The sequence below is a fragment of the Hypanus sabinus genome, chromosome 4, assembly GCF_030144855.1.
Source record: "Hypanus sabinus isolate sHypSab1 chromosome 4, sHypSab1.hap1, whole genome shotgun sequence".
Classification (NCBI taxonomy): Eukaryota; Metazoa; Chordata; class Chondrichthyes; order Myliobatiformes; family Dasyatidae; genus Hypanus; species Hypanus sabinus.
Window position 1 is genome coordinate 190,840,203 of NC_082709.1, and position 25,717 is coordinate 190,865,919.

The window sequence follows — 25,717 nt, forward strand, 5'->3', positions numbered from 1 at the left end:
CATACATAGTAAAAAGCAGCGATCTCAACACCAACCCCTGCTCCACTGATAACCAGCAGCTAGCCAGAATAGGATCCCTTTATTATAACCATATAACCATATAGCAATCACAGCACGGAAACAGGCCATCTCGGCCCTCCTAGTCCGTGCCGAACTCTTAACCTCACTTAGTCGCACTCAGCCCATAACCCTCCACTCCTTTCCTGTCCATATACCTATCCAATTTTACATTAAATGACACAACTGAACTGGCCTCTACTACTTCTACAGGAAGCTCATTCCACACAGCTATCACTCTCTGAGTAAAGAAATACGCCCTCGTGTTTCCCTTAAACTTCTGCCCCCTAACTCTCAAATCATGTCCTCTTGTTTGAATCTCCCCTACTCTCAATGGAAACAGCCTATTCACGTCAACTCTATCTATCCCTCTCAAAATTTTAAATACCTCGATCAAATCCCCCCTCAACCTTCTACGCTCCAATGAATAGAGACCTAACTTGTTCAACCTTTCTCTGTAACTTAAGTACTGAAACCCAGGTAACATTTTAGTAAATCTTCTCTGTACTCTCTATATTTTGTTGATATCTTTCCTATAATTCGGTGACCAGAACTGTACACAATACTCCAAATTTGGCCTTACCAATGCCTTGTACAATTTTAACATTACATCCCAACTTCTGTACTCAATGCTCTGATTTATAAAGGCCAGCATTCCAAAAGCCTTCTTCACCACCCTATCTACATGAGACTCCACCTTCAGGGAACTGTTATTCCTAGATCTCTCTGTTCCACTGCATTCCTCAATGCCCTACCATTTACTCTGTATGTTCTATTTGAATTATTCCTGCCAAAATGTAGAACCTCACACTTCTCAGCATTAAACTCCATCTGCCAACATTCAGCTCATTCTTCTAACCGGCATAAATCTCCCTGCAAGCTTTATTACCACTCTGTTTTCTGCCGATCAGCCAATGCTCCACCCATGCTAGTAACTCCCCTATAATTCCATGGGCTCTTATCTTGCTACGCAGCCTCATGTGCAGCATTTTGTCAAAGGCCTTCTGAAAATCCAAGTTCACCACATCTACTGCATCTCCTTTGTTTACCCCGCTTGTAATTTCCTCAAAAAATTGCAGAAGGTTAGTCAGACAGGATTTTCCTTTCAGGAAACCATGCTGGCTTTGACCTATCTTGTCATGTGCCTCCAGGTATTCCATAATCTTATCCCTAACAATCGATTCCAACAACTTCCCAATCACTGATGTCAGGCTAACAGGTCTATAGTTTCCTTTCTGCTGCCTCCCACACTCCTTAAATTTACAATTTTCCAGTCATCTGGTTACAATGCCAGAATCTAACGATTCTTGAAAGATCTTCATTAATGCCTTCACAATCTTTCCAGCTACTTCCTTCAGAACCTGAGGGTGCATTCCATCAGGTCCAGGAGATTTATCCACCCTCAGATCATTAAGCTTCCTGAGCACCTTCTCAGTCGTAATTTTCACTGCACAAACTCCACTTCCCTGACACTCCTGAATGTCCAGTATACTGCAGACGTCTTCCACTGTGAAGACTGATGTAAATTACACATTTGTTTCCTCTACCATCTCTGCGTCTCTCATTACAATACCTCCAGCATTATTTTCTATATCTATCCTCAACTCTCTTTTACCCTTTACATATTTAAAAAAGCTTTTAGTATCTTTTTTGATATTAGTCACCAGCTTCCTTTGATAATTCATCTTTTCCTTCCTTATGACCTTCTTAGTTTCCTTGTGAATTTTTAAAAAAGCTTCCCAATCCTCTATCCTACCACTAGCTTTGGCTTCCTTGTATGCCCTCTCTTTTACTTTTACTTTGGCTCTGACTCAATTTGTCAGCCATGGTAGTGTCCTTCTTCCATTTTAAATTTCTTCTTATTTGGAATATATCTGTCTTGCACTTCCCTTATTTTTCACAGAAACACCAACCATTGTTGTTCTGCTGTCCTTCCTGCTGGTGTCTCCTTCCAGTCAACCTTGGTCAGTTCCCCTCTCATGTCATTGTAATATCCTTTATTCCACTGAAATACAGACACAATGGAATTTAGTTTCTCCTTCTCAAATTTCAAAGTGAACTAGATCATATTGTGATCACTGTTTCCTAAGGATTCCTTAACCTTAAGTTCTCTTATCACCTCCAGATCATTGCACAACACCCAATCCAGCACAGCTGATCCCCTAGTGGGCTCAACAACAAGCTGTTCTAAGAATTCTACAAATTCTCTCTCTTGAGGTCCAGTACTGGCCTGGTTTTCCCAATCTATTTTCATTTTAAAATCCTCAATGATTATCATGACATTGCCTTTCTGACATGCCTTTTCTATCTCCTGCTGTAATTGTTATCCACATCCTGGATGCTGTTTGGAGGCCTGTATACAACTGCCCTTAGGGTACTTTTACCCTTGCCATTTCTTAACTCAACCAATAGAGACTCTACACTTTCCAATCCTATGCCATCCCTTTCTAATGATTTCATATTATTTCTTATACACAGGGCCACACCACCCCCTTTGCCTACTAACCTATCTTTCCGATACACCGTATATCCTTGGACGTCCAGCTCCCAATGGCAGCCATCCTTTAGCCAAGTTTCAGAGATGGCAACAACTTCATACTTGCCAATCTGTAGCTGAATTTCAAGATCATCCATTTTATTTCTTATGCTGCGTGCATTCAAATACAACACTCTCAGTCCAGTATTTGTTGCTTTCTGTTTTAACTGCACCATGCCTCTATTGCCCTGTAACACATCCCACTCACTGTGGTTATGCCTCATCTCTTGCCTGTCCTTTCTATCATCTCTGTTGCAAGCCTTCTTTGATTTATTATTGCCCATCTTGTCCTGAGTCATCAAATAAGCCATTACCTCATCCTTAATAATTTACTCTAACATCTTCCCAACCATTGAGGTCAGTCTAACTGGTCTATAATTTCCTTTCTGCTGCCTTCCTCCTTTCTTAAAGAGTGGAGCGACATTTGCAATTTTCCAGTCCTCTGCCAACATGCCAGAGTCAAATGATTTTTAAATATCATTTCTAATGCCTCCACAATCTTTATTACTACCTCTTTCAGAACTCTAGAGCGCAGTTCATCTGGTCCGGGTGACTTATGCACCCTTAGGTCTTTCAGATTTTTCAGCACCTTCTCTCTTGCAACAGTATTTGCACCCACTTCTCTACCCACGCCCTTCAACATCTGGCACACTGTCAGTGTCTTCCACAGTGATGCAAATCACTCATTGAGTTCATCAGCCACAGAAGATAGAACATAGAATAGTACAGCACATTACAGGCCCTTTGGCCCACAATGTTGTGCCGACCCTCAAACCCTGCCTCCCATATACTCCCCTATCTTAAATTCCTCCAGATACCTGTCTAGTAGTCTCTTAAACTTCACTAGTGTATCTGCCTCTACCACTGACTCAGGCAGTGCATTCCACGCACCAACTACTCTCTGAGTGAAAAACCTTCCTCTATTATCCCCCTTGAACTTCCCTCCCCTTACCTTAAAGCCATTGTCCTCTTGTACTGAGCAGCGGTGCCCTGGGGAAGAGGTGGTTGTCCACTCTGTCTATTCCTCTTAATATCTTGTACGCCTGTATCATGTCTTATGAAAGCTAACACCCCATAAGATTTCTTAACTACCCTATCTACCTGTGAAGCAACTGTGGACATGTACCCCCAGATCCCTCTGCTCCTCTACACTACCAAGTATCCTGCCATTTACTTTGTACTATGCCTTGGAGTTTGTCCTTCCAAAGTGTACCACCTCACACTTCTCCGGGTTGAACTCCATCTGCCACTTCTCAGCCCACTTCTGCATCCTATCAATGTCTCTCTGCAATCTTCAACAATCCTCTACACTATCTACAAAACCACCACCTTTGCGTCATCTGCAAACTTGCCAACCCACCCTTCTATCTCCACATCCAGGTCGTTAATAAAAATCACGAAAAGTAGAGGTCCCAGAACAGATCCTTGTGGGACACCACTAGTCACAACCCTCCAATCTGAATGTACTCCCTCCATCATGACCCACTGCCTTCTGCAGGCAAGCCAATTCTGAATCCACCTGGCCAAACTTCCCTGGATCCCATGCCTTCTGACTTTCTGAATAAGCCTACCGTGTGGAACCTTGTCAAATGCCTTACTAAAATAGATCACATCCACTGCACTACCCTCATCTATATGCCTGGTCACCTCCTCAAAGAACTCTATCAGGCTCATTAGGCATGATCTGCCCTTCTCAAAGCAATGCTGACTGTCCCTGATCAGACCATGATTCTCTAAATGCCCATAGATACTATCTCTAAGAATCTTTTCCAACAGCTTTCCCACCACAGACATAAGGCTCACTGGTCTATAATTACCCAGACTATCCCTACTACCTTTTTTGAACAAGGGGACAACATTCACCTCCCTCCAATTTTCCGGTACCGTTCCCGTGGACAACGAGGACATAAAGATCCTAGCCAGAGGCTCAGCAATCTCTTCCCTCGCCTCATGGAGCAGCCTGGGGAATATTCCCAGGAACTTATCTGTCCTAATGAGTTTTACCAACTCCAACACCTCCTCTCCCTTAATATCAACATGCTCCAGAACATCAACCTCACTCATATTGTCCTCACCATCAAGTTCCCTCTCATTGGTGAATACTGAAGAGAAGTATTCATTGAGGACCTCGCTCACTTCCACAGCATCCAAGTACATCTTCCCACCCTCATCTCTAATTGGTCCTATCTTCACTCTTGTCATCCTTTTGTCCTTCACATAATTGAAGAATACCTTGGGGTTTTCCTTTACCCTACTCTCCCAGGCCTTCTCATGCCCCCTTGCTCTTCTCAGCCCCTTCTTAAGCTCTTTTCTTGCTACCCTATATTCCTCCATAGACCCATCTGATCCTTGCTTCCTAAACCTCATGTATGCTGCCTTCTTCCACCTGACTAGATTTTCCACCTCACTTGTTACCCATGGTTCCTTCACCCTACCATTCTTTATCTTCCTCACCAGGACAAATTTATCCCTAACATCCTGCAAGACATCCCTAAACATCAACCACATGTCCATAGTACATTTCCCTGCAAAAATATCATCCCAATTCACACCCGCAAGTTCAATCTCCTTGTTATTTCCTTGTTACTTCCATCTCATTGTTATCTCTCAGGCCTCATTTTCTAGCAGTCCGATGTCCACTCTCACTTCTCCTTTATTTTTAACATACTTGAAAAAACTTTTACTATCTACTTTGATATTGTTTGCTAGCTTGCTTTCATATTTCATTTTTTCCCTCCTAATGATTCTTTTAGTTGCTGTCTGTAGGGTTTTAAAAATTTCCCGATCCTCTATCTTACCGCTAATTTTTGTTGTATGTCCTTTTTTTCACTTTTACATTAGTTTTGATTTCCCTTGTCAGCCACAATTGTCCTATTTTGTCATTTGAATATCTCTTCATCATTGGAATATTTTTGAAACCTTCATCATTTTTCCCAGAAACTCAAGCCATTGCTGGTCTGCTGTATTCCTGCCAGCAGCTCCTTCCAATTAACTTTGGCCAACTCTTCTTTCATACCACTTTAACAAAGAAACATAGAATATATACAGCACAATACAGGCCCTTCAGCCCACAAAGTTGTGCCGAGCATGTCCCTACCTTAGAAATTACTAGGCTTATACATAGCGCTCTATTTTCCTAAGCCCCATGTACCTATCCAAGAGTCTCTTAAAAGACCCTATCGTACCCGCCTGCACCACCGTTGCTGGCAGCCCATTCCATGCACTCACCACTCTCTGTGTAAACAACTTACCCCTGACATCTCCTCTGTACCTACTTCCAAGCACCTTAAACTTGTGTCTTCTTGTGGCAACCATTTCAGCCCTGGGGTAAAACCTCTGACTATCCACACGATCAACGCCTCTCATCATCTTATACACCTCTATCAGGTCACCTCTCATCCTCTGTTGCTCCAAGGAGAAAAGGCCGAGTTCACTCAACCTATTTTCATAAGGCATGCTCCCCAATTCAGGCAATATCCTTGTAAGTCTCCTCTGCACCCTTTCTATGGTTTCCACATCTTTCTTGTAGTGAGGTGACCAGAACTGAGCACAGTACTCCAAGTGGGGTCTGACCAGGGTCCTAGATAGCTGCAACATTATCTCTTGACTCCTAAATTCAATTCCACGATTGATGAAGGCCAATACACCGTACACCTTCTTAACCACAGAGTCAACCTGCACAGCTGCTTTGAGTGTCCTATGGACTCAGACCCCAAGATCCCTCTGATCCTCCACACTGCCAAGATTCTTACTATTAATACTATATTCTGCCATCATATTTGACCTACCAAAATGAACTACTTCACACTTATCTGGGTTGAACTCCATCTGCCACTTCTCAGCCCAGTTTTGCATCCTATCAATATTCTACTGAAATCTCTGACAGCCCTCCACACTATCCACAACACCCCCAACCTTTGTGTCATCAGCAAATTTACTAACCCATCTTTCCACTTCCTCATCCAGGTCACTTATTAAAACTATGAAGAGTAGGGGTCCCAGAACAGATCCCTGAGGCACACCACTGGTCCTACATCCAGAATATGATCCGTCTACTACCACTCTTTGCCTTCTGTGGGCAAGCCAATTCTGGATCCACAAAGCAATGTCTCCTTGGATCCCATGCTTCCTTACTTTCTCAATAAGCCTTGTAATTTGCTTTACTCCACTGAAATAATGCCATGTCAGACTTTACTTTCTCCCTCTCAAATTTCAAGTTGAAATCAGTCATACTGTGATCACTGATTCCTAAGGGTTATTTTACCCTAAACTCCCTAATTACCTCCAGTTCATTACTTAACATCCAATCCAGTACAACTGATCCCCAAGTAGGCTCAATGACAAACCGCTCTAAAAAGCCATGTTGCAGGCATTCAACAAACTCACTCTCTTGAGATCCATTTCCAACCTGATTTTCCCTATCAACCTGCATGTTGAAATCTCCCATGACTACCAAAACACCACCTGCCCTTTTAATACACCCTTTCTATTTCCCATTGTAATCTGTGGTCCACATCCCAGCCACATTTCCCAACACTGTAATCCATCTGTCCCTTCTTTGCCCTATCTTCCAATTTGTCTCAGTCTTGCTACAATCGTATTGCTTCCTTAGGACTACCTACCCTTCCACCTATCTTCGTATTATCAACAAACTTTCCCACAATGCCATCAATTCCATTATCCAAATCATTGTAGGTTCATAGACCATGGATTTGCACCTTGGAAAGTTTCCAGGGCGCAGGCCTGGGCAAGGATTTTATGGAAGACCGGCAGTTGCCCAAGCTGAAAGTCTCCCCTCTCCACACCACCAATGTTGTCCAAGGGAAGGGCAATAGGACCCATACAGCTCAGCACTGGTGTTGTCGCAGAGCAATGTGTGGTTAAGTGCTTTGCTCAAGGACACACACGTAGCCTCAGACAAGACTCGAACTAGTGACCTTCAGATCACTAGACGAACACCTTAACCACTTGGCCACATGCCAATACCCAAACAATATGAAAAGCCGCAATCCCGATACTGACGTTCAGGAACACCACTAGTCACCGGCAGCCAACCAGAAAACGCCCCTTTTATTCCTGGCATCCTCTGTAAGGAGTCTGTATTTCCTCCGCATAAAAAGAATGGGTTTTCCTTGGGTACTCTAGTTTCCTCTCACAATCCTAAAATGTACCAGGTAGCTTAATTGGTCATTTTAAATTGACCATGTTTGTGCCAGAAATACCAAATTAATTTTCTTCTGTCCACACACGAGCCATTTTCTGTCCATTGGCCACATGTTCATGTTCCTGTCAAAACGCCTCTTCAACACCTCAATCATATCTGGTTCTACCATTTCCCTGATCATTTAGGGAGTTGCTGGGGATGAACCACCATTTGGGGGTTCTGGGTGTGTGCTCCCAGCTCCAGGTCAGATATACCAAAGTTCAAAGTAAATTTATTATCAAAGTACATACGCGTTATCATATACAACCCTGAGATTCATTTCCTTGTGGGCATATACAGTAAGTACAAAGAAACACAATAGAATCAATGAAAGACTGCACCCATTAAGGCGGGCAAACAACCGGTGTGCAAAAGACACAAACACAAAATAAATAAGTGATAAATATCAAGAATGTGATGGGGGATGGGTTGATTGGACAGGAGAGAGTGGAGGCGGAGGAGACAGACAAGTGGGAGAGTGGAGGGTGGAGTATGAAGAGGAGTGTGGTGGACGGAGGGGAGGGGCAGGGCAGAGGATGGAGCATGGAGAATAAAGAGCGTAGGAGTGAATAGAGGGGTAAAGGGGTGGATAGAGCATAGAGGGGGTAAGTGGAGGATGGATGGGAGAAGAAAGGTGCATGAACATCCCATTTCTCTTCTCCAGTTACAAATGGTTCTGATCAAATGCTGTGACATCTCAAATGAGGTGAGACCAACTGACGTGGCAGAGCCCTGGGTGGACTGCTTGCTGCAGGAATACTTCATGCAGGTAAAGAAACCCCCGCACTAATCAAAGCCTCCAAGCCTTATCAGTAACCTCAACACTTTCAATCTGTCTCTCCCAGTCAACCCCTTGTCCAAATCTTTCTCCCTCTCCCCAATAATCCCCTTCCCCCAAAATCAGACTCATCCCAATTCATTCATCTGCCACCCACCCAGTCATTCCTCTTCACCATAAATAATCTGTCTCCTACACTCCAAATTAATCCCCCACTTGGTAACTAATAGCCATATACAATCAATCCCCTCCCTCTAAACAATTGACCTCCCATTAGTCCCTCACCTCCCACAGTGTATCGCATTTCCCTATCAATATCATGCTCCAATCAGTCTCACTTCCACAAAATCAGATCTACACATCTGACCAACCTAATCTCCTCTATCAACTCATCTTCCCCAAAACCACTCACCTCCCATACTGTCCTCTGACCCCACAGTGATCATCAGGCCATTGCCCACAATACCATCTTGTCTGGAGTAAAGGTCTTGACTTTTGACCCAAAATGTCAACTATCCATTTTCCTGCATGGATGCTGCCTGACCTGCTGAGTTCTGCTGGTATCTAACATAGAGTAACTTAAGTCATCCCCCTTTCTCCATCAAAGACTTAGAAGACCTGTATATGCTAGACTGTGAAGAGGCATGTAGCTGACATTCAGTTTGAGACCTGCTCCAGGGACTATCTGCCCTCACTTCAGACCTGTACACTGGCTCTCTGTCCCTCTCAGACATGGAGCATCAACCTACACCTTTTGCCTCTTCAAATGCTGACTGACCCACTGAGTTATTCCAGCATCTACATATCTCTCATTTTTACTGGAGAAAAGGATATGAAGGCAGTGAGTTGATCGAGGAAGTAGGATTTATTTGGAGTATGGAACTGATTTGGATGGAGGTAATCTGATTGGGGCAGGATATTGATTGGGAAATGGGGAATTATTGGGTAGTAGGGTGAGGGCGAGGGAGGTTCCTCCCCATGTAAGACCTTAAGATAAAGTAGAATTAGGCGATTCAGCCCATTGAGTTTGCTCTGTAGAATCATGGCTGATTTATTATCCTTCTCAACCCCGTTCTCCTTCCTTCTCTATGTAAACTCTTTTGCACTGCCAAATCAAGAACCTATCAACCTCCATTATAAATATACTCAAAGGCTTGGTCTTCACAGCCATCTGTAGCAATGAATTCTTAGATACATTACCCTCTGGCTAAAGAAATAACTCCTCATCTCTGTTCTAAGTGGACATCCTTCTATTCTGAGGCTGCTCCCTCTGGTCTTATATTCTCCCACTATTGGAAACATCCACAATATCCGCTCTACCTAAGCCTTTCAATATTTGGTATGTTTCAATGAGATATCTCGTGCCCTCCCCCCATTATTCTAGATTCTAATTACAGGTCCAGAGCCATCAAACACTCCTCATACATTAACTCCTTCCATTCCTAGGATTATTCTCATGAACCTTCTCTGGACCCTTTTCCAATTCCAGCACATTTTCACTTAGATATGGGACCCAAAACTCCTCACAGTACTTGCTGATGTGGTCTGACCAGTGCCTCATAAAATTTTGACCATCTGCCCCATCTTCTTCCTCTACCGTGTTCCAGCTGCCCATCATCCTCCTTGCCTACAATCAGAATTAGGTTTAATGTCAGCCATATTTGTATATGTGAAATTTGTTGTCTTTGAGGCAGTAGTACAATGCAATGTATAATAATAGTGAAAAAGTGAAATAAAGTATGTATAAATACATATTAAATAGTTAAATTAAGTAAGTATTGCAAAACTTAAAATTAAAAAGTAATGAGGTAGTGTTCACGGGTTCAATGTCCATTCAGAAATTGGATGGCAGAGGGGAAGAAGCTATTCCTGAATGGTTGAGTGTGTACCTTCTCCCTGATGGTAACAATGAGAACAAGGCATGTCCTGGGTGATGGGGGTCCTTAATGATGAATGCCACCTTTTTGAGGCGTTGCTCTTTGAAGATGTTGTGGATACTATGGAGGGTAGTGCCTATGATGGAGTTGACTTATGTTTATAACTCTGTGCAGCTTATTTCGATCCTGTACACCACCCCCCCCCCATACCAGATGGTGATGCAGCCAGTTTAGAATACTCTCCACGATACATCTGTAGAAATTTGCAAGACATACCAAATCTCCTCACACTCCTAATAAGTTATGGCTGCTATCATATCTTCTTTGTAGCCATATTGATATGTTGGGTCCAAGATAGATATAACCATATAACAATTACAGCATGGAAACAGGCCATCTCGGCCCTTCTAGGGCCATGCCAACGCTTACACTTACCTAGTCCCACTGGCCCACACTCAGCTTATAACCCTCCATTCCTTTCCTATCCATATACCTATCCAATTTTACTTTAAATGACAATACTGAACCTGCCTGTACCACTTCAACTGGAAGATCATTCCACACAGCTACCACCCTCTGAGTAAAGAAATTCCCCCTCGTGTTTCCCTTAAACTTTTGCCCCCTAACTCTCAAATCATGTCCTCTTGTTTGAATCTCCCCTACTCTCAATGGAAAAAGCCTATCCATGCCAACTCGATCTATCCCCCTCTATCAAGTCCCCCCCTCAACCTTCTACGCTCCAAAGAATAAAGACCTAACTTGTTCAACCTTTCCCTGTAACTTAGGTGCTGAAATCCAGGTAACATTTTAGTAAATCTTCTCGGTACTCTCTATATTTTGTTGATATCTTTCCTATAATTCGGTGACCAGAACTGTACACAATACTCCAAATTTGGCCTTACCAATGCCTTGTACAATTTTAACATTACATCTCAACTCCTATACTCAATGCTCTGATTTATAAAGGCCAGCATACCAAAAGCTTTCTTCACCACCCTATCCACATGAGATTCCACTTTCAGGGAACTATGCACCATTATTCCTAGATCTCTCTGTTCTACTGCATTCTTCAATGCCCCATCATTTACCATGTATGTCCTATTTGGATTATTCCTACCAAAATGTAGTACCTCACACTTAAACAGCATTAAACTCCATCTGCAATCGTTCAGCCCACTCTTCTAACTGGCCTAAATCTCTCTGTAAGCTACTTCATTATCCACAACACCTCCTACCTTAGTATCATCTGTATACTTACTAATCCAATTTACCACCGCATCATCCAGATCATTAATGCATATGACAAACAACATTGGACCCAATACAGATCCCTGAGGCATACCACTAGTCACAAGCCTCCAACCTGACAAACAGTTATCCACCACTACTCTCTGGCAACTCCCATCCAGCCACTGTTAAATCCATTTTACTACTTCAATATTAATACCTAACAATTGAACCTTCCTAACTAACCTTCAATGCGGAACCTTGTCAAAGGCCTTACTGAAGTCCATATAGTCAACATCCACTACTTTACCCTCATCAACTTTCCTCGTAACCTCTTCAAAAAATTCAATAAGATTTGTCAAACATGACCTTCCACGTAGAAATCCATGCTGACTATTCCTAATCAGACCTTCTCTATCCAGATAATTATATATACCATCTCTTAGAATACTTTCCATTAATTTACCCACCACTGACGTCAAACTGACAGGCCTATAATTGCTAGGTTTACTCTAAGAACACTTTTTAAACAATTGGAACCACATGAGCAATATGCCAATCCTCCAGCATCATCCCCGTTTTTAATGACATTTGAAATATTTTTGTCAGAGCCCCTGCTATTTCTGCACCAACTTCCCTCAAGGTCCTAGGGAATATCCTATCAGGATCTGGAGATTTATCCAAGATCCTCATAGATCCAATAGATCCTCAGAGATATTGACACCCAAGAAGACGGGTCCTAGGGAATATCCTATCAGGATCTGGAGATTTATCCAAGATCCTCATAGATCCAATAGATCCTCAGAGATATTGACACCCAAGAAGACCATAAGACATAGGAGCAAAATTAGGTCATCTGGCCCATCAAGTCTGCTCCACCATTCAATCATGGATGATCCTATTTTTCTATCTCCTCTTGAACCCCAGTTCCCAGCCTTCTCCCCATAACCTTTGATGTCCAATCAAGAACCTATCAATCTCTGCCTTAAATACACCCAACAAGTTGGCCTCCATAGCTGCATGTGGCAATAAATTCACCACCCTTATTTCTATCACCAAAGTGCATGACCATGCATTTTCCAACATTGTATTTCATTTGCCACTTTCTTGCCCATTCTCCTAATCTGTCAAAGTCCTTTTGCATCCTACCTGTTTCTTCAACACTACCTGCCACTCCACCAATTTTCATATCATCTGCAAACTTGGCAACAAAGCCATCTATTCCATCAACAAAATCATTTATATACAGCATAAAAAGAAGTGGTCCCAACCAGATAAGGATCCTTTTATCCCACTTGCTGTCCCCAACCAATCAGCCAATGCTCTAACCATGTTAGTAACTTTCCTGTAATACCATGGACTCTTAACTTGGTGAGCAAGCTCATGCATGGCACCTTGTCAAAGGCCTTCTGAAAGTCCAAATATACAACATCTACTACATCCCCTTTATCCATCCTACTTGTAATCACCACAAAGGATTCCAACAGGTTCATAAGGCAGGATTTTCCCTGAAGGAAATCATGCCGACTTTGTACTATTTTGTCTTGTGTCACCAACTACTCCATCACCTCATCCTTCACAATTGACTCTAACATCTTCCCAACCTGAGGTCAGGCTAACTGGTCTATAATTTCCTTCCTGCTGCCTTCCTCCTTTCTTAAAGTGTGAAGTAACACTTGCAATTTTCCAGTCCTCTGGCACCATGCCAAAGTCCAATAATTTTTGAAAGATCATTTCCAATGCCACCATAATCTCTAAAGCTACCTCTTTCAGAACCCTAGGATACAGTTCATCTGATCTGGATGACTTATGTACATTTCAGTCTTTCAGCTTTTTGAGAACCTTGTCTCTTGTAACAGTAACTGTACCCACTTCTCTTCCTTCACACACTACAACATCAGGCATACTGCTAGTGTCTTCCACAGTGAAGACTCATGCAAACTACTTATTTAGTTCATCAGCCATCTTCTTGTCCCTTGTTATTATTTCTCCTGCCTCATTTTCTAGCGGTCCTATATCCACTCTCATTTCTCTTTTATTTTTAACATACTTGAAAAAGCTTTTACTATCCACTTAGATATTATTTGCTAGGTTGCTTTCATATTTCATCTTTTCCCTTCTAATAATCTTCATTGGCCTCTGTAGGTTTTAAAAAACTTTCCAATCCTCTATCTTCCCACCGTGACTCAGTTCACGGACTTGTTTCAGCCGGGAGTCCGGCCCTCCGGGATTAAGTGTCGGCTTCAGGGCCCGACCCGATCGACAACCCGGGTCCCCAGCAGTTGGAAGTGACAGCGGAGCTTCCCCCATCACTTGGCCTGACCTGGAGTGCCCAACAAATCAACCCACCAATTGATCCCCGCGGGACGCGTCCACCAACCTCAGAGCTGCCAACAACACACTGCATCAATGGAAACCTGGAAAGATGCACTCTTTACTGAGGAAGAGTGGGAAAAGAGCTGGGATCAGATTGAAGTGGGCTTTAGGGTCCCTCTGCCCACCAGCCTACTTAGCTAATGTGCAAGCCATAGAGAACAAGGTGGATGATCTTAAAGGGAGATTCACCTACTGCACGGAGATGCAGAACTGCTGTGTATTCTATTTTGCCAAGACCTGGCTCTCCCCTGACACCCCCCACTGTGCCATCCAACCAGAGGGATTTTCGATCCATCAGATGGACCGCACGGCGTCTTCGGGCAAGACGAAGGGAGGTGGTGTCTGCCTACTGATCAACACTGCGTGGTGCTCGGACACAGTGGCACTGATAAGCTCCTGCAGTCCGAACCTGGAACATCTGTCAGTGAAGTGTCATCCCTATTATCTGCCACGGGAATTCACCTCAGTCATACTGACAGCGGTCTACATTCCCCCCAGACAGACGTGGAGTGTGCTGTGAAATACACTGTATGTCAATATAAGTGAACTTGAGACCAGGTATCCGGAGGCTTTTCTCATTATAGCCGGGGACTTTAACCAGGCCAACCTCAGAAAAGTGCTGCCAAATTTATACCAACATGTCTCCTTCTCCACTCAAGGCCCGAATATACTTGACCACTGCTACACAGCAGTCAAGGATGCCTACCATTCCGTCCCATGACCTCACTTCGGAAAATCAGACCATCAGGCCGTACTCCTCCTCCCGGCTTACAAACAGAAACTGAAGCAGGAGGTCACGGTGTCAAAAGTGGAGTCGCGTTGGACAGAGGAAACGGATGAGGTCCTCCGTGACTGCTTTGAGTGGGTGGACTGGTTAGTATTCAAGGACTCAGCAGCTAACCTTGATGAGTATGCCTCAGCTGTCACGGACTTTATCTGGAAATGCACAGAGGACTGTGTGTCTCGAAAGACAATCTGGGTATTTCCTAACTATATTAACTAATTGAAGAATTTTATCCCAATTCTCAATAGGAGTAATAAGGTTAAGCTCTCTTTCCCAATCATTTTTTTGTCTTATAAAGGGGCTCTGAACGTATCTTCATAATTATATTATAAAGTTTTGATATAAGCCCTTTCTGAAAAGGGTTTAGTTCAAACAAATTCTCCAAAATGCCTGAAGACACAAAATTTGAAAAAGTAGGAAGTACAGTATTTAGTATGCAGGGATAGGGCTCCTCTTGTCCTCACATACCACACCACCAGCCTCCATGTCCAGTACATAATTCTCTGCAACTTCTGCCATCTCCTACAGGATCCCACCAACAAGCAGATCTTTTTATATTTATTAGATAATTGCTCAAAAGACATAAAACAATTATCCAAAAATAAATCAGAAAATCGTAGTAATCCTTTAGTCTTCCAAGCCGAATAAGCTTGGTCTATAATTGAAGGGTGGAAAAAACAATTGGATACAATAGGAAGATGCCATCCCTCTGGCATTACATTCCTCCTTAGAACACCTGGAAATAAAATCTCATATGTAAGGCTCCTTTTCATTGACTACAGCTCTGCCTTTAATACCATTATTCCAAATAAACTGATTCCTAAGCTCCAGAACCTGGGTCTTAGCACTCAGATCTGCAGCTGTATCTTCAACTTCCTCACAGGCAGGAACAGGCTGTAAAAATAGGGGACAAGCTCTCCTCTACAATCATTCTGAGCACTGGTGCCCCACAAGTCTGTGTACTCAGCTCCCTGCTCTACTCACTGTACACCCATGATTGTGTAGCCAAGTTCCCAATGAACTCAATATATAAGTTTGCTGATGACACCACAATTGTAGGCCGTATCTTGGGTAATGATGAGTCTGAGTACAGAGAGGAAATTAATAACCTAGTGGCATGGTGCAAAGATAATAACCTATCCCTCAACATCAGCAAGATGAAGGAATTGGTTGTCAACTTCAGAAGGAGTAGCAGACCGCACAACCCCAACTACATCGGTGGTGCGCAGGTGGAACAGGTCAAAAGCTTTAAGTTCCTTGGGGTGAATATCACAAATGACCTGACTTATAGACAATAGACAATAGGTGCAGAAGTAGACCATTCGGCCCCTCGAGTCTGCACTGCCATTCTGAGATCATGGCTGATCATTCACTATCAATACCCAGTCCCTGCCTTGTCCCCATATCCCTTGATTCCCCTATCCATCAGATATCTATCCAGCTCCTTCTTGAAAGCATCCAGAGAACTGGCCTCCACCGTCTTCCGAGGCAGTGCATTCCACATCTCCACAACTCTCTGGGAGAAGAAGCTCTTCCTCAACTCTGTTTTAAATAACTGACCTCTTATTCTCAATCCATGCCCTCTGGTACTGGACTCTCCCAACATCTGGAACATATTACCTGCCTCAATCCTATCAAATCCTTTAATTATCTTAAACGTTTCAATCAGATCCCCTCTCAATCTCCTCAATTCCAGTGTGTACAAGCCCAATCTCTCCAATCTCTCTGCATAAGACAGCCCTGCCATCCCAGGAATCAACCTAGTGAATCTACGCTGCACTTCCTCAATTGCCAGAATGTCCTTCCTTAAACCTGGAGACCAAAACTGTACACAATATTCCAGGTGTGGTCTCACCAGGGCCCTGTACAAATGCAAAAGGACATCCTTGCTCTTGTATTCAATTCCCCTTGTAACAAAGGCCAACATTCCATTTGCCCTCTTCACTGCCTGTTGCACTTGCTCATTCACCTTCATTGACTGGTGAACTAGGACTCCTAGGTCTCTTTGCATTTCTCCCTTACCTAACTCAACACCGTTCAGACAATACTCTGCCCTCTTGTTCCTGCTTCCAAAGTGGATAACTTCACATTTATTCACATTGAATGACATCTGCCAAGTATCTGCCCACTCACTCAGCCTATCCAAGTCTCCCTGTATTCTCCTAACGTCCTCTTCGCATGTCACACTGCCACCCAGTTTAGTATCGTCAGCAAACTTGCTGATATAGTTTTCAGTGCCCTCATCTAAATCATTGATTTAGACTTGGTTTGACTTGGTCTAACCAAGCAGAGTCCACTGCCAAGAAGGCCCACCAGTGCCTTTACTTCCTGAGAAAGCTGAAGAAATTTGGCCTGTCCCCTAAAACCCTCACTAATTTTTATAGATGCACCATAGAAAGCATTCTTCTAGGGTGCATCACAACCTGGTATGGAAGTTGTCCTGTCCAAGACAGGAAGAAGCTGCAGAAGATTGTGAACATAGCCCAGCACATCACACAAACCAATCTTCCATCCTTGGACTCACTTTACACCACATGCTATCGAAGCAGTGCTGCCAGGATAATCAAGGACATGACCCACCCAGCCAACATACTTTTTGTCCCTCTTCCGTCTGGGAGAAGGTTCAGGAGCTTGAAGATTCATATGGCCAGATTTGGGAACAGCTTCTTTCCAACTGTGATAAGACTGCTGAAGGGATCCTGACCCGGATCTGAAACATACCTTCCATACATCTGGACCTGACTTGGACTACCTTACTTCCCCTTTTCTATTTTTTAATTATGATTTATAAATTAAATTTTTATTATATTTGCTTCGATTTGTACTCCAGGGAGTGCAAAGCACAGAATCAAATATCACTGTGATGATTGTACACTCTAGTATCAATTATTTGGTGACAATAAAGTAAAGTAAAAAAAATATCTTTTTGCTTTGTTGTGTGCCTTTTCTTTTGGTTTTACAATAGCTTTGAAATCCTTTGTCAGCCACAGTTATACTATTTTACCATTTGAGTATTTCTTCATTTTTGGAATACACATGTCCTGCACCCTCCTCATTTTTCCTAGAAACTCACGCCATTGCTGCTCTGCTGACTTCCCTGCCAGCAACTCCTTCCAATTTACTTTGTCCATCAGACTTTACTTTCTCCCTCTCAAATTTCAAGTTGAACGCATTCATATTCTGATCACAGGTTCCTAAGGGTTCTTTTACCTTAAGCTCCCTAGTTGCCTCTAGTTCATTACATAACACCCAATCCAGCCAGTATAGCTGATCTCCGAGTAGACTCAATGATAAACTGCTCTTAAAAGCTGTCTCTTAGGTATTCATCAAACTCACTGTCTTCAGATCCATTACCAACCTGATTTTCCCAATCGACCTGCATGTTAAAAGTTCCTATAACTACCATGACATTACCCTTTTGACTTGTCTTTTCTATTTCCTTTTGTAATTTGGTCCACCTCCCAACCACTGTTGGGAGGCCTGTATATAACTGCCATCAGGGTCCTTTTACCCTTGCAGTTTCTTAACTCAACCCATAAGGATTCAACGTCTTCTGATCCTATGTCACATCTTTCTACTGACTTGATGCCATTCTTTACCAGTAGAGCCACACCACCCCTCTGCCAACCTTCCTATCCCTCTGTTACAACATGTAACCTTGGACAATCAGTTGCCAACCACAACCATCTTTCAACCACGATTCAGTGATGGCCACAACATCATACCAGGCAATCTGTAATATTGCAACAAGATCATCCACCTTATTTCTTATACTACATACATTTAGATGCAACACCTTGAGTACTGTATTTGCTATCCTTTCTGATTCTGCATCCCTAATGTAACGATACTCACCCTGTTAGCTGCAACTAAGTCCCATCACCCGCCTGCCCTTCCTGACAATCTGACTGCATGCTATCTTTATTTTTTTACCATCTGTCTTATCCTGAGTCCTATCACTCTGGTTCCCACACCACTGCCAAGTTAATTTAAACCCTCCCCAACAGCTTTACAAAACCTGCCTGGAAGAATATTGGTCCCCTTCAGATTCAGGAGCAACCCCTCACTTTTGAACGGGTCATACCTCCTCCAGAGAGATCCCAATAATCCAAGAAGCTGAAGCCCTGCCTCCTGCACCAGCTTCTCAGCCACACATTTATCATCCTGTTTCTACCCTCACTGGCACATGGCACAAGCAACAATTCAGAAATTATTACCTGGGAGGTCCTGCTTCTCGGCTTTCTACCAAGCTCTCTAAATTTTCCTTTCAGGACCTCATTGCTTTTCCTTCCTAAGTCACTGGTACAAATACATACCAAGACATCTGGCTGCTCCCCCTCCCTCTCCAAAATGTTGTGGAAGCAATCTGAGACATCCCTGACCCTGGTACCCGGGAGGCAGCGTGCCATCTGGGTGTCCTGTTCACATACACAGAATCTCCTGTGTGTTTCCCTCACTATCGAGCCCCCTATCACTACTCTTCCTTTCTTCTCCCTCTTTCCCTCCTGCACCACGGACCCATGCTCAGTGCCTGTAACCCGGTCTCCATGGCATTCTACCGGGAGATCATCACCCACAAAAGTATCCAAAACGGTCCACAAAAAGATCCACAAACCTGCCTGTCCAGCTTGCTCCTGCCCCACTGAACTCATTTCTGCATACCTTGACACTGTCTTATCCCCCCTTGTTCAATCTCTCCCCACCTATGTTCGTGACACTTCTCATGCTTTGAATTTTTTCAATGATTTTAAGTTCCCTGGCCCCTACCATCTTATTTTCACCATGGACGTCCAGTCCCTTTATACCCCCATCCCACACCAAGATGGTCTCGAAGCTCTTCACTTTTTTTTGGATTCCAGACCTGACCAATTCCCTTCTACCACCACTCTCCTCCGTCTAGCAGAATTAGTTCTTACTCTCAATAATTTCTCCTTTGGCTCCTCCCACTTCCTCCAAACCAAGGGTGTAGCCATGGGCACTCGTATGAGTCCCAGTTATGCCTGCCTTTTTGTTGGCTTTGTGGAACAGTCCATGTTCCAAGTCTATATGGGTATCCGCTCCCCTCTTTTCCTTTGCTACATTGACGACTGCATTGGCGCTGCCTCCTGCACGCATGCTAAGCTCGTCGACTTCGTTAACTTTGCCTCCAACTTTCACCCTGCCCTCAAATTTACCTGGTCCATTTCCGACACCTCCCTCCCCTTTCTTGATCTTTCTGTCTCTAACTTCCGTTAATGCCCCTCCTCCCCTTCTTACCTCATCCCTGACATATTTAGTTGTTTGTTTTTTTTCTCTCTCTCTCTGCTCATCACTCTGCCTGTTCTCCATCTCCCTCTGGTGCTTCCCCCCCCCCCTTTCTTTCTCCCAAGGCCTCCCGTCCCATGATCCTTTCCCTTCTCCAGCTCTGTATCACTTTTGCCAATCACCTTTCCAGTTCTTAGCTTCATCCCACCCCCTCCGGTCTTCTCCTATCATTTCGCATTTCCCCCTCCCCCCAGTACTTTTAAATCTCTTACTATCTTTTCTTTCAGTTAGTCCTGACGAAGGGTCTCGGCCCGAAACATCGACAGTGCTTCTCCCTATAGATGCTGCCTGGCCTTCTGTGTTCCACCAGCATTTTGTGTGTGTTGTTTGAATTTCCAGCATCTGCAGATTTCCTCGTGTTTACCCAAAATGGTATACTTGTTATTGACAGGAATGGCCACAGGGCTGCTCTGCTCTATGATGCACCATCAATAACTCACACTGAGACGTAAGGCGAGATATCGGCTTTTATTGACTGGAAGAAGGAACCAGGAGTGAGTGTCTATCATACAATGTCCTGGAGACTGAGGCCGAGCGTCAGGCCTCAGATCTCCTTTATACAGGGGCCTGTGGGAGGAGCCACAGGAGCAGTCAGCAGGGGGCGTGTCCAGACAGGCACATAGTTCACCACACTCTGTCTGTTCACATTTCCATTTCTCCTGACAGTCACCCAGCTACTTGCTTTCTGCAACTTCGGGGTGACTACTTCCTTGTAACTCTGATCAATTATATCCTCACTGTCCCGTTCAAGCCGAAGGTCCTCCAGTTGCTGCTCCAGATCCCTAACACGGTCTTCAACAAACTGCAACCGGATGCACTTCACACTGGTATACTTCCCCAGGGAGACTCTGGGTCTCCCAAGACTCCAACATCCGGCACAAAGAAAACACCATGGCCATTTAAATGGTACAGTAAGAGAGGAAAAAAAACAAAAAGGAAACCTTAACAGACACTTTACACAGAGCCAAAGCCTCTTTGAGCCAAAGACTGTCATTTCTCCTCTCGCCACTGATCTATCCCCGACAATGGCCGCTCTGCTTTTCCTTTCTGTACTTTTATTTAGTTTGTAAAGCTCTGTTGATGCTGCTAATAGGCCACGTACAAAGGACAAATGCTCTCGTAGCTCCCTTTTTAAATAACTGCTGCCGATCTGTGAGAAATCCCTCTTGATGGAGCTCTGTTGATGCCGATGATAGGCCACATACAAGGATTTGAAAATGCTCACTTTTTCCACTTCTGATCCCTCTATGAGGACTGGTTTGTGTTCCCTCACTTCCCTTTCTGAAGATCACAATCATTTCTTTGGTCTCTCTGACACTGAGTTCAAAGTTGTTGTTGCAACTTCTCTCAACTAGTGATAAATCTCACTCCTGTATGCCCTCTTGTCACCATCTGAAATTTTTGCTAACAGTTGTATTGCCAGAATTATAGATGGCATTTGAGCTACGCCTAGCCACACAGTCATGGCTGGACAGAGAGTAGAGCAGTGGGCAAAGCACACACCCCTGAGGTATGCCAGCATTGAGTGTCAGCGATGTGGAGATGTTATTTCAGATGTGCACAGATTATGGTCTTCTAGTGAGGAAGTCAGAGATACAATTGAGGGGGAGATACAGAGGCCCAGGTTTTGGGGCTTTTCAATCAGAACTGTAGGAATGATCCTGTTTAACACTCAGCTGTAACCAATAAACAGCATCCTGCTGTATTGTCCAGGTGATTCAAAGTCGTGCGAAGAGCCACTGAGATCACATCCACCATAGATCTATCGTGGTGATAGGCCAATTGCATTGGGTCCAGGTCCTTCTAGCCATGACCAACCTCTCACAGCACTTCATCACTGTAGATGTGAACATTATTACTCCCACCACACAACTCTCCCGACCCCCGTCGCTTCATACACCCAATTTGCTTTCTTTCCTGTTCCCTCTCAGACCCAAAATACAATGTACAACCTTTGCTTCCACAGATACTGTATGACCAATCAAGATCTTCCAGTGTTCTGTTGTTCCTTTTCTCCAAATACTCACACTCCCCTTTCTCATAGCAAATCCAGCTGCCCAGGCAACCATGGGATCTCCAGAGACCCTAATAACTCCTTATTCCCCCAATCAATTCCCCTACAACTAATCACAAAGAAGAGAAAATCTGCAGATGCTGCAAATCCAAGCAACATACACAAAATGCTAGAAGAACTCGGCAGGCCAGGCAGCATCTTTGGAAAAGAGTCAACATTTTGGACCAAGACCCTTCAGCAGGCCTTGAGAAAAAATGTTGAGGAGTAGAGTTAAAAAGTAGTGAGAAGGAAGGAAGAAAAACAAGGTGATAGGTGAAACTGGGAAGGGGAGGGATGAAGCACAAGGTGTTAGGTGAAACTGGGAGGGGGAGAGGTGAAGTAAAGAGCTGGGAAATTGATGGTGAAAGAGATACAGGACTGAAGATGGGGAAATCTAATAGGAGAGGATAGAAAGCCATGGAAGAAAGAAGGGGGAGAAGCACCTGAGGGAGGTGATGGGAGGCAAGGCATTGAGATGAAAGAAGGAAAATGAGATGGATATGGTGAAGGAGAAAGAGGGAGAGTGAGTATTACTGGAAGTTTGAGAAATCTATTCTCATGCTACCCAGACGGAATATAAGGTGTTTCTCCTCCAACCTGAGTGTGGTCTCATCATGTGAGTGGAGGAGGCCAAGAATAGACATATCGAAAAGGAAATGAGAAGTGGAATTAAAATGGGTGGCCACTGGGAGATCCCGCATTTTCTGGCAGATGGAGAGTAGGTGCTCGGTGAAGCAGTCTCCCGGCTATACAGGAGGCTGCACCGGGAGCACCGCACACAGTAAATGACACCAACAGACTCACAGGTGAAGTGTCACCTCACCTGGAAGGACTGTTTAGGGCCCTGAATGGCATTGAGGGAGGAGGTGTAGGGGCAGGTGCAGCACTTGTTCCATTTGCAAGGATAAGAGCCATTGGGAGATCGGGGGAGGGAAAAATGGACAAGGGAATTGTGTATGGAGCGATCTCTGTGGAAAGCAGGAAGTGGGGGTGGTGGAAAAGATCTGCTTGTTGGTGGGATCCCGTAGAAGATGGCGGAAGTTGCAGAGAATTCCATGATGGACGTGGAGGCTGGTGGTGTGGTATGTGAGGACAAGAGGAGCCCTATCTCTGGTGGGGTGGCAGGAGGATGGGGCAAGAGCAAATGTGCATGAAATTGAAGAGATGTGGTTGAGGGCATCGTTGATGGTGAAGGAAGGGAAGTCCCTTTCTTTGAAGGAGGAGGACATCTCCTTCATTCTGGAATGAAAAGCCTCATCCTGAGAGCAGATGCAGTGGAAACAGAGGAATTGAGGGAAGGGGATGGCATTTTTACAAGCCTGTGGGTTTATTATAGACATCAATTGATAAGCTGCCTCCAGAGATAGAGACAGAGAGATTGAGAAAGGGGAGGGAGGTATTGAAAATGGAAATAGCTTACACTGCTAGACGTCCCCCACTTTTCCTACACTACATTTTCCTACACTACGTGGCTGCTTCCTGCACCCATGTGGAACTTGTCAACTTCACCCCTTTGCTTCCAACTTCCACCCTGCCCTCAAATTTACCTGTTCCATTTCTGAAACCTCCCTCCCCTTTCTCAATCTCTCTATCTCTATCTCTGAGGACAGCTTATCTACTGATGCCTATTATAACACAGACTCTCATAGCTCCCTATACCTCCTCCCATCCTCTTGCTTGTAAAAATGCTATCCCCTTCTCTCAATTTCTCCATCTCCAGTGCATCTGCTCTCAGGGTGAGGCTTTTAATTCCAAAACAAAGGAGATATCCTCCTCCTTCAAAGAAAGGGACTACTCTTCCTCCACCATCAATGATGCCCTCAACCACATCTCTTCAATTTCACGCACATCTGCTCTTATCCCATCCTCCTGCCACCCCACCATGGGTTAGGGCTCCTCTTGTCCTCACTTACCAAACCACCAGCCTCCACATCCAGTACATAATTCTCTGCAACTTCTGCCATCTCCTACGGGATCCCACCAACAAGCAGATCTTTTCCACCCCCTTCCCTTTCTGCTTTCTGCAAAGATCGCTCCATACACAACTCCCTTGTATATATGTCCCTCCCCCTGATCCCCCAATGGCTCTTATCCCTGCAAGCGGAACAAGTGCTACACCTGACCCTACACCTCCTCCCTCACGACCATTCAGGGCCCCAAACAGTCCTTCCAGGTGAGGTGACACTTTACCTGTGAATATGTTGGAGTCATATACTGTGTTTGGTGCTCCCAGTGTGACCTCCTATACATCACGAGACCCAACATTGACTGGAAGACCACTTCGCTGAGCATCTACACTCCAAATGCCAGAACAAGTGGGATCTCCCAGTGGCCACCTATTTTAATTCCACTTCCCATTTCCATTCTGATATGTCTATCCATGGCCTCCTTCACTGTCATGATTAGGCTACACTCAGGTTGGAGGAACAACACCTTATATTTCATCTGGATAGCCTCCAACCTGATAGCATGAACATTGATTTCTCAAACTTCCAGTAATGGCCCCCCACTTCACCATTCACCATACCTTTTTCTGTTCTCTCTGATTGGACTGCCTCTTCTCCAGCTATGAATCTCTTACACTAATCAACTTCCCAGTTCGGTTTCCCTATCACCTTGTGTTTCTCACCCCCACTCCCCACCTTTTAAGTCTACTCCTCATCTTTTTTCTCCAGTCCTGCTGAAGGGTCTCAGTCTGAAACGTTGACTATAATCATTTCCATAGATGCTGCCAAGTTCCTCCAGATTTTTGAGTGTTACCGCCACAAATAATGGTCCATTCACTCCTCATCCAATCAATCTGTTCCCCAAAATAAATATTGCTTGCATGCATTAATCACTCTCTCCAAATCAAAATCCTTCCCAAAATCCAACCACTTCCATTGATTATTCATGCCTTCCCCAAATCCCTCCTTCTCCCCCCCCCCCCACAGATCCCTTTCAATCCAAATGTCCTGACTCCTTCTGGAACTGTTCCATTGCAGAGTGATCGGGAGAAAGCCGAGGGTCTCCCTGTTGCACCATTCATGGACAGAGACAAGGTGACCAAAGCCACGGCACAGATCGGCTTCATCAACTTCGTACTGATCCCACTGTTTGAGACGGTGATGAAAGTAAGTGAACCAATTGGTTATGAAGACAAATGTGTATATACACACACACACACGCGCACACACTCACAGGTCATGTAGGCAAATGTGTACACACACACACACACACACACACACACACACGTGCACTGGTCGTGTAGGCAAATGTGTGTATATACACACACACACAGAGGTCGCATAGACATATGTGTATACACACACACACACGCATACACTCACAGATCATGTAGGCAAATGTGTATACACACACACACACACACAAACATGGGTCTCACACACACACACACACACACACACACACACACACACACACACACATGTCATCAGCACAGCAGCTGGCCATTCACACCCTCAAGCTTATAAAGGTTTCAAACGTACATTTAATATCAGAGAAATGTGCACAATATCAATT

The 25,717-nt window shown here is 44.2% G+C and overlaps 1 protein-coding gene across 2 annotated transcripts in view; it reads left to right on the forward strand.

Moving 5' to 3' along the window:
• The window catches only part of pde9aa (phosphodiesterase 9aa), a 207,900-nt gene that overhangs the window by 171,204 nt on the left and 10,979 nt on the right, over window positions 1-25,717 (forward strand). For both annotated transcript variants that reach the window (XM_059966237.1, XM_059966238.1), the window contains 2 exons: window positions 8,461-8,565; window positions 25,180-25,308. In XM_059966237.1, coding sequence (XP_059822220.1) covers window positions 8,461-8,565; window positions 25,180-25,308 — 234 coding nt within the window. The remainder of the gene's footprint in view (window positions 1-8,460; window positions 8,566-25,179; window positions 25,309-25,717) is intronic.